The 10,155-nt window shown below is 39.5% G+C and overlaps 1 protein-coding gene across 4 annotated transcripts; it reads right to left on the reverse strand.

Annotated features, from left to right (window-relative positions):
* Window positions 1-4,366: 4,366 nt before the first annotated feature.
* Window positions 4,367-9,794, reverse strand: LOC144716135 (uncharacterized). Of its 4 annotated transcripts, XR_013584826.1 has the most exons (17): window positions 9,273-9,793; window positions 9,138-9,173; window positions 8,422-8,547; window positions 8,199-8,255; window positions 8,007-8,108; window positions 7,811-7,894; window positions 7,600-7,718; window positions 7,361-7,462; window positions 7,153-7,272; window positions 6,999-7,064; window positions 5,987-6,053; window positions 5,826-5,879; window positions 5,572-5,661; window positions 5,292-5,354; window positions 5,184-5,225; window positions 4,782-5,021; window positions 4,367-4,552 (listed from the first exon to the last, which is right to left on the reverse strand). XR_013584826.1 is itself a non-coding variant. In XM_078591187.1 (16 exons), exons 1-16 carry the CDS (start codon window positions 9,288-9,290, stop codon window positions 4,914-4,916), a joined length of 1,254 nt encoding a protein of 417 aa, XP_078447313.1. In that variant the 5' UTR covers window positions 9,291-9,793; the 3' UTR covers window positions 4,714-4,913. The 4 variants fall into 4 exon arrangements, 3 of the variants coding, with proteins under 3 accessions (XP_078447313.1, XP_078447314.1, XP_078447315.1); XM_078591187.1 differs by lacking the exon at window positions 4,367-4,552 and having other exon boundaries at window positions 4,714-5,021; XM_078591188.1 differs by lacking the exons at window positions 4,367-4,552; window positions 9,138-9,173 and having other exon boundaries at window positions 4,714-5,021; window positions 9,273-9,794.
* Window positions 9,795-10,155: the final 361 nt, after the last annotated feature.

Consider the following 10,155-nt stretch of genomic DNA (forward strand, 5'->3'; position numbering starts at 1 on the left):
TTCCTGTCGAATCGTCACTGCCATCGCCCCGAGTCGTCGACCGCAGCTCCTTCTCCGTGCATGCTCATGTCCTATCGCCCTTCATCAGGATCGCCCAAGCGCCATGCCACCCACACCAGGGTCACCCAGCGCTCCAGCCGCCCGCCCATCCAAGCGCAAGGCTGCCCCGTCACGACCGCCCAGCGCCCGACCATCAAAGCGCCATGCCGCCCCATCTGGGCGGCCCAGCGCCCGGCCGTCCAAGCACCCGGTCACCCACGCTAGGGCCGCCAAGCGCCCAGCCACCCAAGCGCCAGGCCGCCCACCAAGGCCACCCAGCGCCCGGCCGCCCACACAAGGGCCACCCAACGCCCGGCCATCTAAGCACCATGCTGCCCCGTCAGAGCCGCCCAACACCTGGCCACCCAAGCACCAGACCGCCCACGCCAGGCCGCCCAGCGCTTGGCCGCCCAAGCACCAGGCTGCCCCACGCCTGGCCACCCAGCGCTCGACCACCCAAGTTCCATGCTGCCCACACCAGGCCACCCAACGCCCAGGTCGCTGAGCACCTAGCTTCGACCACCCGGTGCCTGGCCGTCCCGCGCCAGGATGCCCCCGACAAGCTGCCTGCCCCCTTGGTCGCCTTTGCTCCTTGATCGCCACCCGCTTCCCGATCACGCCTCTCTCTCATCAACGATACGTTCAGAATTCCCCGCATCCTCGTCATGTACCCCTAGTGCAGAGGTACCCCTCAAACTCTTTGGTGTCCGTGTTCTTCGTCCAGTGTTCCACGAGAAGTTCTTCCACCGCCGTCGGATTTGTTTTAGGTTTTTTGGAATTTTCAATGACTAGTGGATTAGGTTTTGCTTGAGTTTTCCCACGAGCGTGAATTCGATAGTATTGATTTTGGTGTTTGGCATCGTCGTGGTGGTTAAAGACAGTACTCCCGCCCGCGACGAGGAAAGGGCTGCACCACTACTATTTCATCGGATTTAAATCTTTCGAAATCGATCGTGTGAATTGTGGTCAGTTTTATCCATCCCCCCTCTAAACCAGCCCACTATTTGGCCTTCCCCGTCGTCCCTTTTCCATCACCAAAGTCGTCCTACATCCATCATCTCTTGTTGTCCTGCATCATCATTTGTTAGGAATTTATTAGTATGATGCACATGTGATACCTATAATGAAGTCGAATGCTATAGGAAATGATTGCTGAATTATGATGACATCATAATAGGGTTTTCACTTATCTTGAAACATGTATGCTAACTATTATTTTCATAAGACATTCAAGAAGGACATCAACAAATTCGAATAGAACAATACTATTTGTTCCCACTCTTATGATGAGAATGGTCAATCCACAAACATTGTCGTGGAGACGTAAAGGATGGATAGCAAGTGCTCTTTAGGGAAACCATATATGAATTTGTACAAATATAGGAATGAATATTTCGATTATTTAATTGATTGATACATACGAATCCATTTATGGTATTTTACTAAATAATCGACAAGGTTCATTTGTGTCACAATTGTATACAATGACTTTAGAACTGACAAACCAAAGATATATTGAGGATGGACAGTTGTATTGTTAATGAGCATATACAAATATTTGAGGGATTCTAAAATCTCTCATATTAAATACAGAAACAAGTCAACAAATATGACTGTGAGGTCCAAATGGGATTATTTGTTCTCAGTTTAAGAGGAGATACATCAAAGAAGATGATGCAATGAAGTCCTAGGCCAAGGTAGTGGATATATTAAAGAAGTAGTACTCTAAAGATGTCCCAATGCATTAGTATTAATTTGCACAACCAATCAGGGTCTGATAGTTGACCACACCTTAAATCATTCTTTGATTGTGATGTAGATTAGGAATTATATGTGCACCGAAACTGATGATTAAAATATTCCACGAAATAGTTGATGAAGTCGTTAATACCTCATAGAGTTTGAGGTACTTAATATCTGATAAATTCCCACAAGCTGGTAGCGCGATTACCAGTTGGAGTAGAATTAGTTCATGATTAATTAATATGTATGTTACATATAGTTAATTAATCAGGTCAGATTTGTAAATTAAGGGCTATTGGGCTACCATAGTACATGGGTCACATGCAAAATGTTCTGCATGTCAAAAGATGTACTTAAATTATACGAGTTTTTATGAAAATTTCTCATTAATCATAAATAAGAAAAACCCCAAACAAGAACTTCCCACGTGAGACTTCCTTGGGCGCCCATACCTTCTTGTATCTTATTTATTTCGATGCCATCCCATCCCAATGCAACTGAAACAACGAGGAGATCCTTCCCAGATCAACTGTGGTGCTAATGAAATAGAATAAAATGAGATCTGATCAGTTGAGTACCGAGTGGGTACATCTAGAGGGTGGACAGTGGAACAACGCAAAGAGATTCAGTTAAGAATTGGTTAATTACAGATTTTACCATGCACAAATGAGCCTTGAACATTGGTTTTTCCCATTCGTATTTTTATGGTATTTAATGATTCCATGGCCTCGATAACCCAAAAGTTTACTATAGAAAGAGTAAGGAGGGAAAGTATAGATGAAAGATGTTAAAGTATGGATGAAAGATGTCAGCAAATATATTTTACCAAGGGGCTAGCACATACATCTCCATAAGATAACATTTATTGCCTTGTAAGATCAACATGAATCCCATATTTCATATATAATCGATATGGATGATAAACCAGGAGCACGGAAAGTTAGAGGAATCACTTCCCATGATTCAATCTCCATCTTTCTCTTAGTCTAGGTTTGTCCTAAATCAAAGTTTCACCTTATATATTACTATTTCAACATTCTTACTATATATCTCACCCCAGTTCATCACTCTAAACCTTATGATGAAACTAAATTATACTTGCATCCCCAAAGGATTACTCCTTGCTTTCACTGTCTTCCAAGAAAACTAAAATATTAGGCGAATATATATATATATATATATATAATTATTGTTAGTTCATAAACATCTCTCCATTTAAAATTTTCACCAAATCTTAAAGAAACTATCATCAGTGTAATATAAGTAGACAACCAAGTGATACGTATGATTTGGCATGGATAAAAAAATACTTGAGAAAATATTTGGCAACTAGCTCAAATAGGAGTAATCTTAGATTTTATTTTTAATGTTGTCAATGTTCCAACTTTCATGAACTATTTTAAAATACATATAACTATATAATTTAAACTCTTTAGTATCCCCAAATCATCTCCTAGGTTGATTATTGACTATCAAGTAAATATAAGGGTACCTTGTCTAGGGGAATAGATTGAAGACATAACATTGATATTTACTTCCAATAAACATGAGAGCCGCACTTTATCCTGTCCTAGGGTACTGTCTGTAACCCCACATATAAAAATTTATAATATCGATAGTATATATCCCTAAATAATGAACCCTGTCGACAAGACAATGTACTCCTCTTTTACAAACAAAATAAGCCTGAACAATACATGGTCGATAAATATCATATTCTGAGTACCAAGTATTCAATAGATTTCGATTCAGTATATTTTTCGGCTCCAGTCTGGAGATACCCTCTCCCTGGGTCAAAATTTAGGTCCCTTAAAGCTTAAGTGTATATGTTTCATATGATTGATAAAATGGTCTCCTTGCATCTTATTCACATGCCTTCTTCTCAAAAAATATGTCTCAACACAAAGTTATAGAAAAAAAATAAAATATATGCATTCATAAATTATATAATATATCCTAAATATTCATTAACTACTTATATTCAAGGAGCTATCTCACATTCATATCTAGCTTTTAAAATGCTTTTCTGCAGTGCTCTATGAGATAATATCTAGAATCTACAATCCTGGAAAAGACGGTTCCGGATGGGACTGTTCAGGATTGGACAGTTTCGGATGACGGAAAAGGGTGATGCAGGACGAGACGAAAACCATCCCGAATTGTCCTAATATCCTGAGAACCACTCGCGATGGGACGGATCCAGACAAGACGAGACGACTGACAATAGATCACCTTAACTCTACCCCATTAGTGTATTTTATAACTGAGTGGAGGGCTGACATGGTTCCCCTCAGTCCGTCTCAAACCAGAGGAGATTGACTCCAGGAAGGAAGCCAGTGGCAAGAGAGAGATTACTTTAAATGTGAGGTTCAAATGCAAACAATGAGTACACGTCCAATTAACTGGAATTCAGGCATATCATGCAATTACGTAGTTTCCCGACTACTTAAAAGAAAAGTTGTAAATTCATCATGGAGATTTCCGATCGTAGCGACTGCCTTACTCCATGCAGTTTCCTTCAATCGTCTCTCTCTTGAGAAACGAAGCGCAAAGCTCGGGTGATCATCGATATTGCAGAATTCGGTAATAAAAAATTATAATTCCTGTTTTAGTTTCCCGAATCTTCAAGTGTTTTTGCATTTTTTTCAACATTACCGGAATTGTTGGTGGATCTTTCGCTTCTCAGAACAATTAGGCGGCTTATTCATCGCCAGTCGCCGTTTAAAGCGTATTTTCCTCGCGAAATTTTGATGTATCCTTCTGGAATGCTCTGCATTACATTCATGGTGTAGTCATTAAGCATCGCACGGATTTCCAAAACCTTATTGTATCATTTGGAGCAGTGAGAAAATACAGGCATTGATAGCGTCATTAGGGCAAGAATTCCCATGAATAAAACTTCAGTATAGCATAAGTCGGGAAGAAAAATAATTATAATGAACAACACTGCATCTGGCCCCGTTGATTTCCCAAATACATAATTAATGTACATAACTTACAATGAGGCATGGCCAAAACCTTATAGAATTATTGTGAATCATGAATCCTCGATCTGCTAACGCCTGTCGTCTATCTCGTTTCCTTGTTTGCATGTGTGGATTTGAAGATGTATGGATCACCGGAGAAATCAACTACTTGATCTTTTCCGGGTAAGGATCTGCCCAGCATTCGTCGTCATGAACTGCATCTCTCCATCTCTCCGTGAAAATCTCCAACTCGGCTGCTGATCTGAGTCTTACCTGTAAATTTGTGAGCGAAGAATTTACTCTGAATATCAAATATCTTGAAATTGAGCGTACTCCAAACGCTCTTAATCATTCTGTTTTAGTATTTTATTTTCTTTACAGATTATCATCCAGTGATCCTTAAGGAAGCTCGATAATAAAGAAGAAACTGCTTACGTTTACTCTATCATCATTGCCGGGTGCTGCAGGAGAGGAAACCTAGACAGAGAAGGTTTTCAGAGAATCAAATCTGGAAAAGCTCAATTGAGGTATCGATTTACTTACCTGGTTATTCGTATCCTCTGAATCTTCAGATGGAGAATGAGTAACGGGTTCCTCTGGGATTGACTGCATCATAATCACACTCCAGTAACCAAAATAACGACCTTCAATCTTATAAACAGAATATTTATTGCTTTTCTCGTCTGATGTGATACATAATATAGTTGAATGGGTCATGGCGAATAATCAAAACCACCCAATGGGCGGTTTTTGAGGAAAGCAAAATCTTTTCTGACATTAAATTGGGAAAGAAAACGTATCTTGCAAATGGTGAAAGAAATACCGTATGTAAGTCGAAACCTCCAAGAGTGGGAATACCCTTGTGGACAATATATTCAGCGTCCACAACTCCAATTTTTTTTGATCGTTCGCCCTGTAAGAGAGGGACAGATACTGAGAGTAGACTAGAAACTCATCGGAAAAGAGATTGGAAGAGACGATTAACACCAAACTCACTTAACAGTCAGGGTTACCTAATTAGGGATAGGAACCCTGAGAAGGGAAATTACAAAAAACCTAATTCCAACAAGTATTCACCTGGGCACAGTAGCCGAGCTTATAGTCCAGACCCCACGCATGAATCAGATCATTCTGAATCAAAGAAAATGAACAATCCCAGATGTTCACATCAGACTGTTCTTAACTAGTTATGATGGCGACATAAATATTGGAAGAAAGAGTTATTGCTGGGTAAGAACCTGGATCATGTACCATACACAACGCCATGCAGATCTTGAGAAGACAGGAGCCATCATCTCCACCCATCTGCCATCCAGCTTTGATGTCAAAGTTAAAAAAAAAACAGCACGGTATCCTGTATTGAAGATCGAGTGCTTCTATTTCCTTTTTCACATTGGATTCCAAATTAAGGTTTGGCATCCAGCAAGACGATGACAAATGGACGATGACAATGACAATGACAAAATAATCATTGTCTAGTGTTTATCGCTGTGTCATTGAAACATCATTGTCTCGTCATCATCTAATCATTTTCCTCCAAGATTATTCCAGTCTTCTTTTTATAATGTCTTTTCTCGATATTGATTTTTTCAGAAACAAATTGTTTTGTTCCAATATGTGTCTAAAGTTTAATATGCTGCTTTTGTAAGCCGATTTTTTTTTGAGTTCTTGAATTTCTCTTCCAAAATTTGCTACGACTGATTTGGAATATGGACGAACTATCACTATAAGACTTCGCACGTATTTCTTCTTTTCACATGGATTCTGTGTCAACGATGACAAGATGATGATGATGATGATGATGATGACGAATCACCATCCTCTCAACATCCATCTGTTGATACAAATCTTCATTTTTCAAACATCTGAGCCCAAACATGCGGTGATGACAACAACAATGATGATACATCATCGTCATTCAATCCTTGTTTGGAGCCAGAGATAATAATGGTAAATAGATAACGATGATGACAATTTTTTTTTACAAAACAGTCATGGCTATCATCATAGAAATTTACCCTTTATAGGGTTCAGCGACGATGATGACTGGACGATGATTAATTTTCTTCGATTGGTTGACGACAGCTCATCATTATCATCAATCGTCAAAGACTAAACATGGATGAGGATGACGATGACGAGGTTTGGAGATGACGAAATTGTCGTAGTCCACAAATCTTACTATTTACGGTGTTTGAGAACAATTGTACTATTAAAGAAAACTTTTTATAGCTGATTGTTATTTCTCACCCGGTGCATGGAGGACCCGTGCTATTCCCATAACATCTGGAGCCACCACTAAGTTTAAAAATTCTCCTGAAAATTTTACAAACTCCAATTATTGAGGTAAATGGAAAACACCAATAACCTACTTTATCGAACTGCGAAATAGTAAGAATAGTGCCTGTGTAATTTTTTCCGCTGCTGACGGGCAGTGATCAAATAATGAACTCTGAGTCCTCTCGTGGTGTCTAATGCAGGCTGAGATATCTCCAACCCCTCGTTGCGCACAATCTTCAAATACCTGTAAGTATTTAATTTCTTAACGCCCAACTCATAAATAAAAAAGTCAACTTTGAAAAATATATTCTAGATATTCCAGATCCACTGACCGTCCAGGATGGAAATTTTCGACCCCCAGATCTTCATCCCAGAGAAATATATAATCATAATCTGCAACTATATCTGGATGTAAGAATCTCTTAGCAAACCACCTGCGAATGAAAGTGATGACTCAAATATTCGACTTAAATTTTCTGTGATCTGTAGTGTATGTGACTCCTAATTATGTAAGATCGGATATTTTTTTTTGAAAAAATATGTCGCATAGGATTTTATAATAGAATATTACCACTTTGTTTGATTGATGGCAGACACGTGGATAGCACGATCGCACCAATGGAAATCATGCCACTCGTCTATGATGCCATCATAGTGGAAGATGATTACTTGGAATTGGCTGCCGAGGAACTGAAGCCAGATGAATAAGAAAATATTAAACAGAAAAGAATGAGCAATATCAAAAACAACAATAAAAATAAAAACTGATTATTTGGAAAGACCTTCTCAACTATCTGATTGACAACATTCTTCTGCTTTATCCCAGCCGGAATGGCCAACAAGTTCTTGGGAGTGCCAGAATTTTCCTGAGATCGAATTATCCCAAAAAAGGAAACTTCTCCAAGCTTAAATTTGGGGCATTTCCACAAAAATATGAGAAATTTCATTACTAAAAATGAAAATAATAATATTTTTTACCTGTTCTTCACGAGGCCCGTACAATGGCTGCATCTGCAAATCAGATGTTTTCTTGACGATGCCCCTTGGCAATGTTTCACTTCCTTGAGGCAGAACTCTTTTCTACAGAAAGAAGGTCAACCATCAGAAGTCAACGTGTGAAGAAATGAGTCAACGACCAAAGCTCAACCACAGTCAACTCAAAGAGCAAACCTGACAGATTTTGGACATATGTGCCGTTGACCTCTCATTTACCCACAAAGGCTTTCTCTAAAAAAACCCAGAACATTATCAAATAATTTCAAGCCACTAAATTAGCAAAAAGTGGATAAAAATAAGTCAGTTTGACTGTTTTATTCAGGAGAGATTCCTCTCCAAAACACTCCAAAAAAGAATTATTTAATTGGATGCCAGTTTTTAAGTTTAAATCTCTCACCGTGCTATAATCAGCGGCGAGGAAGACGCATCCGATGGAGAAAAAAAGAAAAATTGTAGTGACAATAGCGATAGTGCTGAAAGGGCATGATTTTCTGTGACTGGTATGATCAGAGTTTGTGACAACCTGTCAATATTTAAAAAATAACTATCAAAAAACTTAAAAAGTCGTTTTTTTATTTAAGCAGATGCGCCGGCTAAAATGGCTATGAACCGAAGTTCTCTGTATTTTAATCTAATGAGCATTGATGGAGAAATAAATAGGATGATTATAAGGGGTTACAGTCATCAGCTATAAGTGTATGAACAATAAATGGTACAATAAACACGTTAAATTTAAAGAAAACACTGCAACGACGAAAAGGGCAATTCTCAAAGCACGATTTTGAGGAGAAATTCCCAACCCAACTGAATAATCCGTACTAACAACTGAGTAAACATGAATAAATATATTCAAGAAGCAATTAAAGTTATCAGGAACAAAATTACACGCAAATTCTGCAATTTCTCGCCATTAAAAGGATCAGAGAACACCCACCAAAAATTCGGAAGAAAAAAGAAGAGAAGAAAAACAAAAAAAAACCAAACTTCGCCGCGACATCGGAGCATGTAAACAATTGAGAAAAATGATCATTTTTTTCAGGCGTTCTATCAGATGAACACAAGGTACAAGGCTGGTAGAGAGAGAAAGAGGAAGAAGATGGCAGAAGAACTAACACTAGATGAGTTGCTCCAAGGGTACCCTGCCAAAGCCTGCGAGAAGAAAGAAAATTGAACATCCAAGAGATAGAGAGAGAGAGAGAGGAGAAGAGAGAGAGATAGAGAGGATGAGAGAGAGAGGGCCCAGCTCACCATAGCTAGCTTCAGCATCAATACATCTCAGATGCGCTGGTAACCCAAACGAAGATGGAGGAGAAAGATGAAGGGGAATGAAAAATGTAACGCATGGTCTGACCCACTTTCCGTTTCAACGTTACAAAGCAAGAGAGAGAGAGAGAGAGAGATAGAGATAGAGATAGAGGGATATATAGAGAGAGAGATAGAGATGGAGATAAAGAGAGATATAGAGATAGAGAGAGATAGAGATGGAGATAGAGAGAGATAGAGATAGAGATAGAGAGATTAGGAGAGAGAGATAGAGATGGAGATAGAGAGAGAGATAGAGATAGAGATAGAGAGATTAGGAGAGAGAGATAGAGATGGAGATAGAGAGAGAGATAGAGATAGAGATAGAGATAGAGAGAGATAGAGATAGAGATGGAGACCAAACCCAGATATTAGGCACCAAACCCAGGAGCCTCCTTTGCTCGGTGTAAATGGGTGCGCTGAAAGTTTAGAGAGAGAGAGAGCATCAGGTCAGTAAAATGGTGCCAGCGACGTTTCCGCCATTAATTGATTAGAGAGGGGGGTAGGAAGAGAGAGAAAAGGTGGACCGAGGGAGCTTAAATGAGAGAGAGGGAGTGGGCACGTTACTGACAAAGAGAGAGAAAGACAGATATAGAGAGAGAAAGCTCCTTACTAAACTCCCATAATCTGTATAACCCGTCGGCAATTTTTTAATGTTTCCTAAAATACCCTCGTTTTATCTTCATTCCAGTTAAGAAAGGAGTGGTATTTTGGACAATTGTTTATTTTCTATCTAAATTACCCCTTGTTTAATCGGTCAAATGAGGGGCATTTTTGGACTACTGAATTATCCCATTACCGAGAGACCTGTAAAAATGGCAGACCCGTA

This window comes from Wolffia australiana, chromosome 20, assembly GCF_029677425.1.
Source record: "Wolffia australiana isolate 7733 chromosome 20, ASM2967742v1".
Lineage (NCBI taxonomy): Eukaryota > Viridiplantae > Streptophyta > Magnoliopsida > Alismatales > Araceae > Wolffia > Wolffia australiana.